The sequence below is a fragment of the Spermophilus citellus genome (assembly GCF_964194105.1).
Source record: "Spermophilus citellus genome assembly, chromosome: 4".
Lineage (NCBI taxonomy): Eukaryota > Metazoa > Chordata > Mammalia > Rodentia > Sciuridae > Spermophilus > Spermophilus citellus.
This window is the reverse complement of record NC_138185.1, coordinates 159,496,562-159,516,016: the sequence shown is the minus strand read 5'-3', so window position 1 is coordinate 159,516,016 and position 19,455 is coordinate 159,496,562. Positions and strand designations below refer to the sequence as shown.

The 19,455-nt window shown below is 43.0% G+C and overlaps 1 protein-coding gene across 7 annotated transcripts in view; it reads right to left on the bottom strand.

Annotated features, from left to right (window-relative positions):
* Window positions 1–19,455, bottom strand: part of SYNE2 (spectrin repeat containing nuclear envelope protein 2) — a 336,255-nt gene that overhangs the window by 23,154 nt on the left and 293,646 nt on the right. For all 7 annotated transcript variants that reach the window (XM_081290325.1, XM_081290328.1, XM_081290329.1 and 4 more), the window contains 3 exons: window positions 16,288–16,443; window positions 13,637–13,795; window positions 12,755–12,921 (listed from right to left, as the gene is read on the bottom strand). In XM_081290325.1, coding sequence (XP_081146451.1) covers window positions 12,755–12,921; window positions 13,637–13,795; window positions 16,288–16,443 — 482 coding nt within the window. The remainder of the gene's footprint in view (window positions 1–12,754; window positions 12,922–13,636; window positions 13,796–16,287; window positions 16,444–19,455) is intronic.

Here is a 19,455-nt window from a genome sequence, read left to right as displayed (position 1 = left end):
GCAGAGGTGAACGGTGGCCTCAAGCACAGTTCTAAGTGCCGGCTACCTGGCCAGCCTGCCTCAGATCCTGCCCAGGCTGACTCCACATTGAGCAGATTTGAAAAGTCACACGTGGCGCTGGTGTCAAGTGGTGCACTCACCAAAACCAAGCGCCACTGAGAGACAACCACCATAATTTTATGTGAATACTGAAATAAAATGTGTCCATAAACCCTTTCATGAAAGTCCTAAAGGAGCGTGAGTGAGGGTGACCTGGGGGATTTTCAGTTAATCCCAGCGACTTCAACTAGTAGCTACAGTTGAAACTTCCCACTTACCAATCCTCAAGCTGGAAGATACTGTCAGAACTACATCCCATGGCTGGGAGCGCTAAAGAGAGAAACTGAGGTGCTGACCCTAGCTCACTGGACCACACTGTCCTCCATGCCACCACCACCTCTTACTTAACTGGACAACTTCCTACCTAGCGGCCTCCTTGCCCTCCTACCCACCTTTGGTTCTGAAGCTGAAGGATACATCCTGGAAGGCGGGTCTGATCCATGGCCACAACACAACAGTCGCTGCCCTTCCTGGACAAACCAGTTTAATCACGTGATCTCCTCCAGCGTTCAGTGGCCTCTGCCTCTAGCCCTTCAGTTTGCAAAGCAGCTCCTCTTTCCTTCTGGAGCTTCTCTCCACTGCCCCTCCCCCACAGGCTCCCACAGCATCTGGGCCTCCCACCTGGCACCCTAACCGTGAGTCTCTGCACCTATCAGCACAGAGACTAGCTGCCAGGCAGCACTCCCACACCACCTGGTGGGCCAGAGGTGTCCACAAACATTTGCTGAATGGATAAATATAGCTAAGCCCTTCTACAGCCTAGGAATTGGGCAGACCACAGAGGTGTGCATGTGTATTTTGTTTTCGTTCCTTACAAGGGACCAAGTCAACCAGCTCTATTGTCAGGGTGACCTGTTATGTTCTCCCTTATCCCCAGTAGGCCTCTGAAGTCTCCCAATTCAGGAAGGCAACAGGATCCAAGAGAGGTTAAGGCCAGAGCTTCTGAGGTGAGCTGCCCAGGGTTAAGTCCATTTCACTATCTATAAGCTATACATCCCTGCAAGGCCCTCAGTCTCTGACTCCTTGTTTCTTTGTTATCTGTAAAATTAAACACCTTGCAGTGGTTGTGAGACCAAAATAACAGAATGCATGCATGTAGAGCCACTGGGACATAATAAATGCTCAATAACACTAGCTCTTCTTATGCTGACTGGGTTTACAGGAGACTGTGAAAATAATAATGCCTTTTCCATTCAGCACTGGACCTCACCAAGTTCTTTCATAGGTGTTTTAATCTTATTAGCACCATAGACTGTTCAGGCTTGTAAGCTGTGGAGTCTGGTGGTGAAGGACACAGACAGGCCCTGACCACAGGGTTTCAGTCCTGACTGTTTAATCTCATGTGAAAAATGGTGCTAACAGTAGCACCTTCCTTCCTGGGTAGCTGAGAGGACCACAGGAGACACAATGCATGAAGGGCACTGGGACACTGTCTTATGTGATGGGCAGATGCCCAGGGACTGTGTGCATGATCAGTTTCAAGGAGGAATATTCTCCAAATTGCATTCTTACTGCTAACAAGTTGCCTTCAAAGTCACTAAAAGGATTCATTGAAAAAAAAGTAACAGAAGCCCAAGCCAGGCCTGGATACATTGTAAACTGGATGAAGCAGGGGCTTCATTTCCACCAAGTTAGCATTATGCCCTCCTCACCCAAACATTCTGCCACCCTGCCTGTCCAGGGACCAAAAGTCTTCCACACAGTTGGGAAGGGCTGTCCTCCTCGGAGGCTCTGCTGGAGAAGAGGCCTGGGCAGGTTCAGGTTCAGTTCAGCAGCCTCCTCTTCCCTTTTCCCAGGATGGCAGCCACTCACTGCCTTCATCCAGCATCTGACCCTATTTCACCATAAGAATCCTGGCCTCTTTCTTATTGTAAAAAGAAAGAGGGCTGGAATGCAAGTTTTTTATATGAAGGCGACAAGCAGCAAAATAATCTGGGTGTAAGAATACAGGAGTGCAGTGGTCTTGAATTGACTTCAGCCCTAGGGGTCAGCCATGCCATGCATGATAACTCCTGCAGGAGGGGGATGAATAATTTGCTCGGCTTCCCAGGACTGTGGTTTCTAAGGGGTGCTCCAGACATATCAATGGGACATAGGTATAACATACAGGCTGAGCATCCCTGTTCTGAAAAAATCGAAAATACTCCAAAATCAGACACTTTTTTTTTAGCACAATCATGATGCCACAAGTGGGGAATGCCACTCCTGATCTCTCGTGATGGTTTACATCAGAACACAGGCAACACTGAAAGTTACTATGTAAAATGATGTCCAGGGTGTATATGAGAATCCTAAATGAATTTTGTGTTTAGACCCAGGTCCCATCTCTAAGGTATTTCATTATGTACATATGAAATTATTCCCAAATCTGAAATTCAAAATACTTCTGTTCCTAAGCATTTTGGATAAAGGATACTCAACCTTTATTAGACTTTATACTGCTAACCCATTCTTTTAAAGTATCTACATTGGATATGACTTTTAATACATAAACCTTATTACTAAAATGGAATATCTGTGTAACATAGCATCTAACAGGCTGACCCGTGCCAGGCCTGCAGTGGTTCACACGTTAGCAACTCATTTAATCCTTATGACAATGCTAAGATATGGGTATTATCATCATTCCTATTTGACAGTTGAAGAAATGGAAGCCAGAGGTTAAATTATTTGCCCAAGTCACATGGCCATTAAGCAGCAGTGGGGGGAGGGGGCAGGATTCTAACTGGGCAGCCTGGCCTAGAAGTATTACCATATGGCCTCGCATACATGCCTGCATACACTAACGTGTACCTAATAGTGGCACATCATGGATTTTGTTGCTGTTGGGGACATGACCAGAAGTCTGGACTCATGGCTACTGCATTACTGGGGATAGAAGCCAGTCCACACAGCGCTAGACTTTGTGGCTATAAGCTGGTGTGTGGGGAAGAGGTCAGAAGGCTCAGATATGCTGTCCCCATTTCCTTCCCATGATTTTCTTTCAATGCATTTAACTATTTGCTTAATCTTGGTTGCTGTGCACATTCTGGAAATCCAAAGATAACTGGAAGATAGGTCTTATTCCCACAGAGCTCATGACCTTGCGATTAGATGTTATGATAGGGGAGATGCACAATAAAGATCTATTGAATGAGGTTCACTTATACCTTCAAGTTTTTTTTTTCTATAAAAGAGGTGGTCACATTATATTTGAAAGGAGAGAAATAAAGACCAGAGCACATCAAAGTCCTTTTGCCAGAAAACAACATGGTGCCCTCCAGTGAGCCACATGTGCCCCTAAACTCAATTTCCAAATGAAGTGGAACAGGCACACAAATCAGGTGCACACTTAGGGTAAATTAAAGAAGAAGGGAAGGCAGAGGGAAGGCAAGAAGACTGCCAAGAAGCTATATAGCATTCATCAGTCAGAACTGAACCTATTCCATGAATCAACCTCTGTCTGGAAGCACAACACCCCAAATGTATGAGAATCAAAATGTTGCTCCTTGGATAATCATGTTACAACTCACTCCAGGAACATCAGATGCATTGCTGAGTTTGTAATGTTCTGTTCTCTGCAGATACTGTAACCCAAATCACATTGCCCAGGTCAGAAACTTATGTGCCATTTGCCAGCCCCAGCAACTGGCCTCCACATTAGGACTCCTTAAAGTTGCTCTTGGAAAAATCTGAATCTCAAGTTAACATGGAGAAACAAGGAAATCTATTCAGAAACCAGTCCATTGGCACAACCCTGCATTACATCAACCACCTAAACAGTTTGTTTATGTGGCTCCCATCTCTGTACTTGCCCACATTTTGACCCAGGTGCTCTTGGCTAACACATCTCACATATATGCCAACAAATATTTATTCAGAAAAATGCAGCATGATTTCCTGAGTTGAATTCTGAGGTCTGATGATCAGAACAATAATTTTTTTTTTTTTAGGTGCAAAGGGGGAGCTGTCTGCCTATACAGATATTTTCCATGAAACCAAACAAAAGAATTATACCCAAGAGTAGCTATAAAACAGGACAGTTCTTTTGCAAGGATTATGGGTAGAAATGCAGAAAACAATTAAGGCGAACAAAGTTTTTCTTTTATCTTGACTAGAGATGGATCAGAATGTAACACTGACAAATACTGCTCTCCTTCCAGAATGAACAGTCAAAATCAAGGTGAGTTGGTTAGTAGCAGTCTCCGCATCTAGCCCAGGTCTTACAATGCAATGGAGGCTTCAAATAATACCTGCATATACATTTAGAATAATTAATAGTTGTGCATATGGAATAATTTACCTTTCAGTCCAGTTCTCCTCAGGCTAAGGAGTCTACAGTGAAATTACTAAAGCCCTAGATTAGCATAAATTGGCAAAAAAATTCCCATGCCAATGTGGACAGCAGAACAAAAATCACAAGGAAAAACTGAGATGGTTGAAAGTACCCAAATTTGTGCCGAAATCAACACTGCAACATGGGGGCAGCTGTCAGCTGCTAAAAACACTGTATGGATCCTGTACAACTCTGATCTTTTTCAAGGGCTAAACATCTTTATAGCAAAATAATCAATTGCTCCAAGATCCCAAAGCCCTGATGTGAGGACGCGGACATGACAACACATTCCGGAGCTAATCGCCTGGCTGGAGCATTTCTGAGGCCGGAAGACTCCCATCTTCCACACAGCATAGTCGCTGTCTCTCTGCCCTGCTCGTCGGAGGCAGCCTGCACACACCGCTCGCATGCTGACGCCGCCGGAGAACCCATCCCCCGATGGCTGAGCGCATATCCTCCACCGCCACCATCTCATCGGTGATCTCTATTGTCACCAAAATGAGAGAGCAGAGAGCGAGACACAAGAGACAGCTACCGTGTCGCCATAGGCAGAGCTGATGGCTGAAATGGCACTTACTGTATATGAGAAAAAATCATTCCTTAGGTTGAAGCGAAAGCTCCAAGTTCCCGGCTGCACCTCCACCTCCCAGGGCCGAGGCGGCCCCTCCCCCTGCCCAGCGTGCCCTCTTCATTCACTGGTTCAGCATCTTGCGGAGCAGCGGACGCAGCCCTCCCCAAGGCTCCTCACGGAGGCGGCAGGGCTGGCTCCCGGGGCCGGAGCGAGGCCAGTAGCAAAGGAAGACACCTTCTCTGCCCACTGCAATTTTTTAATCTCTGTTTTCTCCCTTCCAATAAACAAACATCTCCAGCTCTTCCCTCAGACACTCAGTCTTTGTTCTGACGCTACAGGATTGCAATGCTGGGGGAAGAAAGTCCCAGTGTTATCTTGGCTCTGGGTTATTTACCAAGTGCTTTAAACCCAGGGAAGAAGCAGATTGGAGACATGGCAAAAAAAGGATTTCTGTTCTCAAATTAATTTTTCTGTTTCAAGTTTTTGGAAAGGGACAGTGAAATATCTGAAGCCCCTAAGTCTAACAGGGATGCCTTCCTCCTGTATTCCTAAGGGGGACATTTCCCAGTGGGGATTTTCTGCCCTCCCTTTTGAGTCCTGTGCATCTTGGTTTAGGAAGATCAGAGAGTTCATATAATCCATTCCATTGCTTTTTGCAGAAAAATTCCATCTTGCTGTACAAATGGAGCTCAAGATTTTGCAGGGGGAAGAAATTGTATACTTTTCCTTGCTAGTTCCTTCCTTACTATAATGTGGGCACCTGACAATTCCTCCTTATCCCTAGCCTCAGTTTCTCTGGATGATCTGAAGTGGCTCCGTTTACCAGACCACTGCTTGGTTTGTGTTAAGCTCACTTCCAGCCCTTATTTTGTGACTCCATAATATTAATCCATTCTCTTGGGTTCCTAAAGCCCAACATTGGCTCATTATGACATCCCCACCTTGAAACACAGCAAACATTCTAAACCAGTGGAATTAGGAATGCGGATTTGGTAGCATTTCTCCCCAAATGCAGCATCCAATTAACTTATGCTCACATACTTGGCTACTCCTGTGACCTGCTAAACATGAACCTCAAAGAGTCAGTGCCCTGTATCATCCCACTGATGGCTGCTCTCTTCTGGGGAGTGGGAGTCCCTTGACTCCCCAGGAAGGTATTGGGAGCAGCAGTCACCTGTTCTAGAGCTGCAATGATCAGGTGATGGAAAAGAAAATGGAAGTGGGGAGGCCTATCTCATATCTTGCTTTCTTTATGCTAAAATATCTCAATTCTTCCTGCTCCCCTGGACCATACAACCTACTAAGACCAGAGCAAATCAGTTTTGTGACTTAACAGAATTGTTTGGTCTTTCCCAATAACCTTGAGAAAATATAGATAAAAGGAGAGCAGTGAAAAGTGTTATCAGTTTAAAAAGGCATGTCTCCCTGCCCATTCTGCAAGGGAAGGAAAAACAATCTTAACACATGGTTGCCATGGTAATAACTGCTGAGTTATGACAACATTTTAATTGTTACTATTATAAATTAGGTGGGCTTTTCATATGGGTAGGTAAAATGTGAAAATTATGCTTAATTTCTTTCCATGGACTTGATACTTCTGAAAGCAAGAGAGCAAGCCACTGTAAATAGGAAAGGATCAAGACTATGAGTAATATTCTTCCTTCGTTGATTCCTAGGACTCAACATTGGTTAAGAATGCCAAGCCTGTTAATGAAGATACCACAGAAGAGAAATTAAGAAGGGCAACATTGCTTTCCTTAGAAAATACAGACAAGGTGGGGCTGGGTGTAGCTCAGTAACAGAGTGCCTGTCTAGCATGCATGAGGCCCCAGGTTCCATCCCTGTTACTTCAAGGAAAAAAGTACAGACAAACAAAAAGAAAATTCAAATCTCTAATGATCCAACATGGAGAGATAACTAACATAAAAATTCTGGAGGTACCTCTTTTAGGCACTGAAAGTTTTCATCAGATCATTCCAGTATGTTGCTAGAAAGAGTCTTTAAAGAATTCCCATACCTGAAGAGGCTCCATCAAAATGCGTAACCAGCAAGGCACGATAACGCATGCCTATAATCCTAGCTAGTCTGAGGGCTGAGACAGGAGGATCGCAAATTTAAGGCCAGCCTCAGCAATTTAACAAGGCCCTTAGCAACTTAGTGAGAACTTGTCTCAAAAATAAAAATAAAAAAATAAAAAGGGCTGGGGATGTAGCTCAGTAGTTAAGTGCTCCTGGGGGTTAATCCCTAATCCTGAAATAACAAAAAACACACAACCACATACACCATTAACCAGAGTGACTCACTAAAGACACAGACACCTGTGGTCACAGAACTCCTGCTTCATTAGGATTTGGTCATGCTTTCCCATCTAGGAAATGGGAAGGGGCTCTGGGAAACAAAGCTAGATGGATTTTTTTTTTTTAGGTGTTTCATGAATACTGTTTTTTTTTTCTTTTTTCTTTTTAAATAAAACAATAGTAGGTCAGATTATGTGGTAAACTGAGTCCTTCTCTGGCTTCAGTCCCATTAAGGGGATGAAATCCCAGACTCCCCTGGGTGTGGTGGCACGTGCGTAAAATCCTTAGCAACTTGTGAGGCTGAGGCAGGAGGACGGCCAGTTCAAAGCCAGCCTGAGCAACTTAGTGAGACTGTGTCTCAAAATTCAAATTAAAATTAAAGAAAAAAAAAAAGGAGGCCAGACATGTGGCTCAGTGATTAAGCACTCCTAGGTTCAAACCCAGGTACCTACTGCCAAAAAAATCCCAGACTCCTTTGGGAGCTTTAGTCTGTGCTGGCTAAAGCATGTTAACTTTGCATCTTTTCATCCATCACCTGGCATTTTGTATTTAACCTGTTCCATGGTAATATAGCGCCCTCTAATCCAGGATATTGTATGTATTGATGGTTTTTTTTTTTTTTTGGTGGGGGGGAAGCTTCTGTAATTTAGTAATCTTTCCTTCATTCAGGTTTTGCTGAGTCACTTTTCAGAGATATTATCTAAGAAAACTGAGGAGGAGCTAATAGCTACAATAAAAACTTAAATTCATTCAATCTATTACATGAACACAGTAGCATAGAACTAATATTTCTTGTCATCAATCAGATTGGAGTCTAGATGACCACACCATCATCAAAAAATATGCTTTCGGTGGTTTTCAGTAATGAAACTGATAGCATGTTTCCTAAGAATTTAAGAGGACACAAATGTAAGATACTACAAATATAAGGGCCCTCGATGACAGCTAAATTTCCCAATCCCACCACGACACAGAGCCAGCTCTGTGAATTCTAATTGCCACGTCAGGGCCTGTTTAATCTTATGTGACAGGACTTGGGCTCCCTGACTCTTTGATAAGGTTATTTCAGGACACACAGACTTCAGGTTCTTGAAGGATTTTACAGAAGCTGAATACTTTATCAGTAGAGAAAAGATAGTGGTTTTGGGGTGAGCCTCTTTTCCCAGCTATGGTAATCGTGGCCACGCTGAATGGACAGCATGTGTGTGTGGATGGACCCAGGGTCATCGTCTGGCATTTCAGTCCTCACTGCCCCCGGCCAGGGTGGGAAGGCACAGGGCTGTGGAGTTGGTCAGTGTGGAAACCAAGGCTCACAGAGCCACAGACCTGCTCGCAGGTGCAGGATTTCTGTCTCTTGGTGCAATATGGATTTAGTTCCCCAACTGTTTCCCAGACCAACCCAAGGCCACTCAGGGGCACACATTACAAATGTCCATTCTACGCCCCAGTCAGATCTATGGAAACAGAAGCTCAGGGGCTCAGGGAGTGGGCCCTCCAGGGGATTCTGACGAATGTTCAAGTCTGAGAACCACTGCTTTCCATTAAACAGGATTCTACACTGAGTTCCAGGTTTCTTTTCTTTTCTTGGGGGGAGGGTGCGTGTGGGGTGAGGGCAACGTGACGACCAGGAATTGAACTCAACCACTGAGCCACATCCCCAGCCTTATTTTGTATTTTATTTAGAGACAGGGTCTCACTGGGTTGCTTAGTGCCTCACTGTTGCTGAGGCTGGTTTTGAATTTGGGACCCTCTTGCCTCAGCCTCCTGAGCCACTAGGATTACAGGTGTGTACCACTGCACCCGGCTGAATTCCAGGTTTCAAAAATATTTCTGATACAATAATTTTAAAGCCAAGGCCTCCTAATGGTGTAGTGGCACTCACCTGCAATCCCAGTGACTCAGGAGGCTGAGGCAGGACCTTGGCTCTATCACGGGGCTACATCCCCAGACCTTTTTATTTTGAGACAGGGTCTTGCAAAGCTGCCCAGACTGGCATTGCCATCCTCTTGCCTCAGCCTCCCAAGTCACTGGGATAACAGGTGTGCACCACCTCCAAATGCTCTCTCGATGCTTAGTGCAATGGCATGAACAGTCCTTGGTTCTTATTCTTGTCCTGAGCAGAATTGTGACTGCTACCTACCTTCTCTGAGCTGTAGTTTCCCTTCTTGTAAAATGAAGTATCATACTGAACTTGTAGTATTAAGGGCTAAAATGAAATAATGGTTGTGGGGAGCCTGGCAGTTATAAATGAACATTGTTTTTCTCCCCATCCACTCCAAAAGGAGTCCAGCTGAGATGATCACCAATTTCATGTGGTTTAAAGGAATCCTGCACTCAATGCTTTATTAATTCTTTTGAAATTTGCTGAGGATGCGTCCAAAAGAACAGGCTTTTTGTTTTCCACTTTTCCCCTCAGTGAATTATCCCCCTGGTTTAGTGACATTTCAGACTTTTGAGTGCCATTTCAAACCTCAGAGTTTATTAAAGACTTCTAGTGAAAAATTTTAAAGTTATGAGGCCAAACACCTATGTAGGGTTCCCTCCCATGCATGTTCAAGTCTGAGAACCCCTGCTTTCCAGAAGTAGCAGAACTCTATTTCTGGACGGGTGCACAAGGCTAACTGGTGTCCATGATCCTGTGGCTTTCAGTATACCCTAAAGGGCAGGTTCTTATTAGTCCTGTTCAAATGTCGACTTGGCTGCCTGGGTTCCCAGCTCTTTCCTTCCCCCACAGCAATGCCCCTGTCTAATGCCCAGTCAGTGCTGGGGATCAGATGAGCTGATTCTATGTGAGGATGGCTCACCGCAGGTCCAAGCTTGCTGTCTGGATCCTTGACTCACTTGAAGGGTTCGCTCAGCTAAGAGCTCCTTACACTCCACCTGGCCCTTCTTTAATGGTAAAAGATGTTACTGTTCCCAAGTCCCTCAGCACCAGGCTCTCAATGTGTCCTACACATTTCAGTGTTTCCAACTGGAAGGGTCTGGGGTGGCAGGGAAGCAACACAACTGCCAGAGTTGAAATCCTGGTTTTGTCATGAGCTGGTTATATAACTAACTATGGGTAAATTCTTTAACTTCAGCCCTCGGTTTCCTTATCTGTAAAATGGGATAATGATACCTACCCTTCAGAATTACAATGAAGTTCAAGTGAAATCATACAAAAAGAACATACTGTTAAGAATATAACCGGCAGCCAATATATTTGCTATTATTTCAGTTCCTTAAGTTTCCCAATTGCTGTTTCCAAAAGGATCAAAGAAACTTATCCCACTATAGTCTTTCTTTCCCACCAAGCAATTGGTTGAAGACAGGCAGCCAAAGAAGCAGGGAGGGCAGTAAAGAGCCTGTGAAAACTCCAAAGTGATATAACAGGAACGATTAAGAATCTTCAGGAAGCATTTGCTAGATTTTGCTCCTGAATGACCCATGAACAGGGACAACGTCATCACACCCTTGACTAATGCCAGGTGGAGTCCAGGACAACTTAGGACATGAAGATGATGATGGTAAAGAACATTCCTTCATTTCAACAAATATGTAAAACACCATTCTTGACTCTGGGTCAGACCCCTGGCCTCACAGAGGAAAGATCTCTTATTACTAGACATAACCACGGGAATCCTCTTCCACTCAACAAATGTGCTACTGAATCTCAGAGTTTTCAGAGGGGTTAACAGTGAAAACCACCAGTCAATCATTGTTGGTTCCTGCATGCTACACCAGTCCTCTGCCAAAGGCAGGACACGCCATCACTCATCCACACAGCAGGGAGTGGCCTCTGACATAAGGAGTGCCACTGGACAAATTTGCAGATTTGGAAACTTCAAGTTTCCATGGTAAATAAGTAAGAAAGTCAGGAGTGGCTCAAAACCAAAGCCTTACCTAGGTTACAGCAATGGATTTCAGTAGGTGTATTTTTCAACAAGCTGTAGAAAGAAGTGAAATTCAGCCCAGCCTATGCTAGCAGCCAAATCACCCCGAGATACACCTTTAGGAGACTCACTACGGCTAAAAAATTCTTAAATGACCCAGACCTTATTTAACAGGCCAAGTCTTCAGTTGAGATTTAAAGTCTGTTCAGACTTAGCCTCACTGGAGCTTTCCAGCTTCATTTCCTGTGGGCTTCTTGTCATCTCTCAAGTGGCGTCTGTGCTGCTGTACCTTGTACCTGTTGGCTCACAATGTACGTGTCTCCCTCGCTGCCTCTAGTCATGGTCAAGAGTCAACCCTTCCTCAGGACTTTCTGGGATCTCAGTCCTTCCGTAAGATTCTTCCTAATCCCACCCCCAGGAAGATGTGATCCCAGCTCTCGAACCCGCTGGGCTTTATAGCTGCTCAGATATCCACTCCCATTAACGTAATTGACTCATCTTACTTCCTGTCTGTAATTCTCATACCACTTAGCCCGGTGGCTCTGCTGATAGAATCAGGCTCACTTATGACTTCCTGTAAACAGTGAGGTAAAGGATATGCCACATTATTAACAGCATCTTATTTTTATCTGTGCTGCTGTACCCTGTACCTGTTGGCTCACAATGTACGTGTCCCCGCTACTTGGGAAGCTGAGGTGGGAGGATCACTTGAGTCCACAGGTTCAAAACCAGTCTGGGCAACATAGTGAGACCTCCATCTCAAAACAACAACACTGATTGTGGCTCAGTGATAGAGAGCTTGCCTAGCACATGTAAGGCACTGGGTTCGATCTTCAGCATCAAATACAAATAAATAAATAAAATAAAGATATTGTGTCCATCTATAACTAAAAAAATAAAAATAATAAAAAATAAAGGGGGGGGCGCTGGGGATGTGGCTCAAGCGGTAGCGCGCTTGCCTGGAATGCGTGAGGCCCGGGTTCGATCCTCAGCACCACATACCAACAAAGATGTTGTGTCCACCAAAAACTAAATAATAAATAAATATTAAAAAATTCTCTAAAAAATAATAAAGGGGGGCTGGGGGTGCAAATCAATGGTAGAACACTTGCCTAGCATGTGTGAAGCTCTGGGTTCAATTCAGCACCAGAGAAAAATAAAAATTAAGAAAAAGCAAAATAGCCAGGCATGGTGGTGCATGCCTATAATCCCAGCAGCTTGGAGGCTGAGGCAGGAGGATTGTGAGTTCAAAGCCAGCCTCAGCCAAGGCAAGGCGCTAAGCCACTCAGTGAGACCCGGTCGCTAAATAAAATACAAAAAAAGGGCTGGGGATATGGCTCAGTGGTTGAGTGCACCTGCTGAATTCAATCTCTGTACCCCTCCCTACCAAGAAAAAAGAACAAGCAAAATAAAACTGATCTAATTTAAGTGAAAGTTTACTAAAATCACTTTCTTTTAATGCTGAAACTGGAATTTCTACTCATTCTTACCAAATGTCAGTCTGTACATTTATAAATCTGCTAGATTACCTTAGAGGAAGATGGCACCCAGTTTTCCAGCTCTTTGAAGTAACCCCTGAACCTTTTTAAGCCATTCTCACCTTGATCCAATAACATCAAAAAGATGTTGCCATCGATCGTTGATTTTGTTGAGCTTGTCATCGATCTCAGCTGCTCTTGTCTTGCTGCTGGCCTTGATCAACTGGTCGCCCATCTGCTTTAGCTGTAACTTGTTTTCACTGAACAAGTTTATTTCTTCCATGCAGTCCTGGCAAAGGCACCAAAAAAGTCTGCATTATCCCTGCAAACTCATTTCTGCTCCAGTCATAAACACACAGTTGCCGCTTAGAATCCTTTTAAAAATCAAATTCTCAGGCCTGTTAACACAACTCAGCTGCGAAAGGCTAAAAACAAACCCGGCCCACCAGGCAAATTCGAATTATATAAAGCAGCAGTTAGTTTGTCAATTCAATAGTCCCTCGGGTTGCTCTGTGGGGATTAGTGATCATTTCAAAATCATGGGCTTCACTGCTGTTGGTTCTCCCCTTTGGCAAGGTGATCACCTTATAATAACCTCTGGAGAGGGATGGGGGTGTGGCTCAATGGGAGAGCGCTTATCTAGCATGAGTGAGGTCCTGGGTTCCATCCCCAGTGTTGCAGCAAAACAAAACAACCTCCAAAAACCCCTGAGAAACCAGCCCTGGTTTAGGGCCTGAAGGATGCTCGTGAGCTCCTTCTCTGGCCAAACTTCCTAACCAAGGGCAAGCAACTCCCCTCAGTACCATGTCCACCTATGATGGTCTCACACTCCCATCTCTCTGGAATCTTCTTTCTGTCAACTTTTCCCTCCAAAGGATCAAAAAAAAAAAATGTTACTGGAAACACACCCTAATACATTTTACCTCTCTGAGCCTGGCATCAGGAGGGCAGAGCAGTCCAAGGTCATCATAACCGCACCCACCTGGGCACCCCTGCTTACTTACCTTCTGCAACTTTTCAATCATTTCTTCAATGCTAATGTCTGCGGTCTGTAGAACCTTGTTTTCCATCTGGACCAGCCACGCACACAACTCTTTATTTTTTTCATTGAACACGACCCATGAATTGAGTCTGTCTTCAATCTCCTGTTTGCGTGTAGCCACCTGAGTATAAAAATGCATCTGGCAGCTGAGGAGAGCCAGGAAACCCCTCCTGCTCTCTCATTGAAAGGACTATGAATTTCATTCCTTCTAATCAGCATCTCTACACACTTAAATCTATTTCTTCCTTTTAAAACCTAGAGTTTAACAGCAACAGAAGTGTTTTATACCTTTAATAACTAAAGTAACCAAATACTGCATTGCACCTGACTGAAAGGATCAAGCTGTATGCAATGCCTCTCTATTATTATCAGGTTTTATGAAAAATTAGAAATCAGAAAAGTTAGATAAATATCTTAAGCATCACCCGATTTCCACTGTTTCCTATTTTTCAATATGCATTTATTACCTACTTACTATAGCTAAATTGTAACTTTATGATCCAAATCCTTTCCTTCTAAAAAATGGATCAAGTCCTTATGCCTATAAGGCCAATGTCCTATTTAATTTGAAAATTAATTATAATCCAGATCATGATATAAATTACACATCTGCAATGCAAATGGACCAGAAAAATTGCAGTTCCCGAAATGTTTAAACAAAGCAAAACACACAGAACGGTGCACGTCATTCATTTAATCCACCGTTCCATTATACACTGTAGTTTTGGGATGGAAACCATAAAAATATCACCAAAAACTGGTTTGCCACAGGCTGACCTCCCAACAGCCACTGCTCCATTATGAATAAGTGGCCCCTAAACTGACATCAGCAAAAGGTCCTTCTCCTTACACTGAAATTTATTATCTAAATAAATTTACATTTAGATAATGAAAATTAGCTTCATTAAATGGTCAGAAGTATTTCTTTTTTAGGTCTTCAAAAAATCTTTAAAATCTTAAGAGTTAAAAGGAGATAGCTAAGATCTTTTAGCAAAGTTTTAACACTTTGCTTTATAGACCAGGAAATGAAGGTTGAACTCTCTGGGATTTTCTTACTATGTACAAAAAAACCCCTGCTCTTTTTAGACAGAGGGAGGCAAAAATACCAAATGCTGGACATCCTACCCAGACTAACCTGTTAAAAAGGCTTGAAAATCTACACTTTAAAAAAGCAAGCTTTTGGTTTCCATTCCTCGGGGCATCTATTTATCTTAGCTTTTAAAACTCTTGGCATTTTGAACAGTGTCCCGATTGACTTCATAATGGTAACAATTAAGAACATCTGGACCCCAGTCTTTGTGTCTAACTTTTCAAATACTTTTCACATATTCTAAACATTCTTTTACAGAAAACCTAAATAAAAAAAAAAAAACAACTTACAAGAACATTTGAAATTAGGGCACATTGTGATTATCAAACACTAAAATCAAGGAGTTTTTGATATTTAATTCACAAATGAGATTAAAGATTTTCTTTTCCTTAGAATTACATGTTCTTAAAACAAAGATCTTTAAAGGCTATTTGAACACTTTAACCCCATTCCTGTCATACTGGTAAACTGTACAACCCCAACGACAGTCCCCTTCCTGGTAAGTAGAAGGGGGGGGGGCCCTGAGAGACAGAACAGCAGTTGGCCACTTCTGTAACAGTGGCCCCTTCACCTCTGAATATAGCCCTCATTGTTCTAAGATTTCTTTTTTTAATGTTTTTTTCCTCTCTTCTCCTCTCTCCCCCTCCCTAACAATATTGGGGAGACAGTGTTATCCTTTCTTTCCTCTACTTAATTTCCTTTGAACAAACCTATTAGAGGAAGGAGATGCCAGCGGTGGATCTGGGAAGTGAATATCTCCCAAATTAACAAGTAAATCTTAACAGGCCAACAGGGCGCCCTGGGACCCCCTACCAGAGCACACCTGGAATGTAACCTTTGAAGAGTTCCTTTAAAAGGACCTGTCCCTCCAAATCGAGAGGGCCACAGCCTTTGGGACAAGAGTCCCCTGTGTTTCTTCTTTGCTAGCAAAGCAATAAACCTTTTTTCCTTTTTCTCAAAACCGTGTCCTCATTAAATTGGTATTGATTGGCATTGGGGACAGGGACCAAGCTTTTGGTTACACTTCTTTTAGAGAGTTTAAAAAAACTAACTCCTTGAAATAAATCTGCGATGGCTTGTGAATGCAGAGTTCTCCAATGAACACTCCCACGCCTGCAGACACTAGGTGAGACTCCCCTGTTAGGCCCAGAAGGGACACTGCAGTAAGACCCCGAGAGAGACCTCTTCTAATACACCAAATTAGAAGTGCTGGGACACCAAGCAGAGAGCAGAGGCCGCACATCTGTTCATGGCTGCAATTCTCCCTGCTTAAGGTGATTTTAAAAAACCAAAACAAAACTCTTAAACAGTGAGCAAACTTGCAGCATTTAGTCTGCTGAAACAAAAGGGTCAAATCTGTTAAACCCCCGCTGCTGCCTTCTAAAGGAACAGCAGCCGGCCAGGGGACCTGCAGAAAAAGGGCATCTCGTTCAATGAAAATTAACCTCCTTTCTACTTTGTCTGGCCTTCAGGACATTTCGATCAACTCCCAAGCAGCCGTACCCTGCAGTTGACTGACTTACTCTGAGGCAGAGGTCCTCCCATTGTCTGTGCAAATGCTCTATCTGCTCCTTCAAAACCATCACGTCCTCCGAGAGAATGTGCCGGGTTAAGTCGCCCTTCATGGAGTGAAGTTCTTGCAAGTTCTGAGTCCAGTTAGTCAGAGACTTCTCTAGTTCCTGCATTAAACACAAGAGGGTGTGTGTGTGTGTGTGTGTGTGTGTGTTGGTTGGGGGAGCCTTCAACTCAAGCTGCTGTTGTTTCCAAACCTGTAGGCTAATCCTTTGATTAGACTCTGGGGGAGGGGAGGCCAGAGAAGGGGAGGGACTGGCAGAATTAGAAACAGTCCTGCGGGCTCCACAGTGCTGGTTGGCCAGCCCTTCACCACCTTTCTCTCCAAGGAATGCTCTCTCCGCCTTCCTTCTCAATTCCTCAGGTAGTTCAGATTTTTATATCATGCATCCTATTTTAAAGTCATGCACGTCCTTACCTTATTTAGTATATTGGAGCAGTATATTGGAGTCTAATAACAATGTTGCACACATTTTTAATTCGGAAACTGTTACAGATAGGTAACAGTGTGATTTCCTGCTTTTAGATTGCTGCTTACTGTTGTTGTCAAATAATGACAATTTCTGTTCAAAGGAAATTATTTCTGGCTAACTTTCTAAATGAATATAAAGTGGAAGAAAACATGAATTCTTTGCTAATAACTCACAGAGATTAGTTAGATAATTTCCTCTGGCTATAGAAACTTCTATTCTTTATATCTCTATTCACCTTTTATTTTATATCTATGTTATTATTTTTGTGGTTCTGGGGATCAAAACCAGGCCTCACACATGCTAGGCAAGCACTCAACCACTGAGCTATACCTTCCACTGGTATCTATCTCTGAAAATGAAGGGTTTTTCAAATTAAAACTCTGAATTCTTGGGCTGAGGTTGTAACTCAGTGGTAGAGCGCTCGCCTTGCAAGTGGAAGGCACTGGGTTCGAGCCTCAGCACCACATAAAAATAAAATAAAGGTATTGTGTCCATCTACAACTAAATAAAAATTAAAAACCAAATTCTGAATTCTAGAATTGAATCAAGAAAATTACTTTCATCATAAAGAAGGTCAAAGGAAACAGTAAGCCCATTCAAGAGTCCTTTAGGTTTTTCTTGTGCAAGGCACATTTTAAGGGTCTCCATTCCTATCACTAGGAGTCTGAAAGAAGGTCCTATGTCATTTACACCAGAAATCAGTCTGAAGGGTGGCCACAATAAAAAAAAGTCTTAATTCTGATTGACTTTTAGAATTCTAGAAGTTACACTGGCATGCCTTCATAACTCGCCAACAAAAATTACATTTAGTAAAATGCGCTGGGGAATTCTTTTTAATGACTGTGTGCAGATGAAGAAACGGTACCTTCATCAGAGAGAATAAATGTTTTAGACTCATGATTCTGCAGTGGAACACCACGAATGGCTTCCACAACATAAAAGGGGCGACTCACTCACTGAGGTGTACCACTCACCAAGTTAAAGGGCTTCACTGAGTTTCCCAATCGGGTGCTAGGAAGCTCAACCTGTCCAGTCCCCTGCTCAGAGGCCCAGCTCTGATGCCTGCACAGTAGGCAGGTGTTTTTTATCCACCCAGGTTTAAATCAATTCTTGTGATACCTACAATTGAAGGGTATACCCAGCGGCTCAGGAGGCTAAGGCTGGAGGATCAGGAGTTGAAAGCCATCCTCAGCAATTTAAGGAAGCCCTAACCAACTCAGAGAGACTTGTCTCTAAATAAAACATAGAAAAGGGATGTGGATGTGGTTTAGTGGTTAAGTGCCCCTGGGATCAAACTCTGGTACAAAAAAAAAAAAAAAAAAAAAAAAAAGGATTGGACTCCTCCTACAACCCACACACTTTGGGTAGTGCTGGGAATTGAGCCCAGAGCCTCTTTCACACTAAGGAAGGGCTCTACCACTGAGCTATACTCTCAGCCCAAGATATAGGACTTTTGAATATGGACAATCCTATGACTTTAAATAAGTATTGCCAAATTGGGTCCTCAAATGTCCTCTACATACTTTTTGGTGTTGAGTTTTATATATTGGGGGGCAAGTTTAATATGTAGGAATCATAACTAATGATTCTTTAAGTTTCCCCCCAGTAATGGGGATTGAACCTAGGGGCACTATATTATTGAGCTACATCCTCAGCCTTTTTTCTTTTCAAACAGGGTCTCCAAAATTGCTGAGGCTGGCCTTAAACTTGCCTCCTGAGTTGCTGGGATTATAGTTCTGTGCCACCATGCCCAGCATACTTTCTGAATTTCAAACCATGTGACTATATTACATATTCAAAAATAATTTAAAAATTAAAATCACCCCTAGGACTAAAATTTTATAAACACAAATATCTAGCAATTTTCATAATAGTATGATTAGGCTATATATGAAAAACTTATAAAGAAATCTTATATAGGTTGAGTATCCCTTATTCTTGAGACCAAGAAGTATCTCAGACTTCAGAGTGATTTTGGAACATTTGCACAGCCTTTACTGGTTGAATATCTATCCCTAATCTGAAATGCTCTGGTAAACATCAACATAGCTCTCAAAGTTTTCAATTTGGGGGTATATTTGGATGGCACACACTGTCCTAGACAGGCTTCAGGTTACTTGGAACCTTTTTGGAATATGGTCAGGGGTTGAATGAATTCAATACTTTTTGCCTCTGCCTGATTCTTCCCTTTGATAAATAGGATGCTAAATGTAGGGGCATTGAAAATATTCTGCTGGAAGCTGAGCAGTGTGGTACTTAGGAAAAAGGGTTTTCATTTCCCATTCTGCACAGGTTTTTAGCCTTTATGGAATCAATTTCCTGGAGATGAACTAAGAAAGTGACTCTGAGTTCTTTCATTTGTTACTAATTTGTTCTCTCATTTTGAGTCTAAACCTAATGTAAAGATGGCAAAAACTTTGAAAATTAGCTATATATACTTTATAGAAGTATGGGTGAACAGCAAACATACTTAATGGTGAAAGATTAGAATTGTTTTCTTTTGGTGAGCATGGTGGCACCCACATGTAATCCCAGTGGCTCAGGAAGGAGTCTGAGGCAGGAGGATTGCGAGTTCAAAGCCAGCCTGAGCAACTTAGCGAGGCACTTAGCAAATAAGCGAGACCCTGTCTCTAAATAACATGTTAA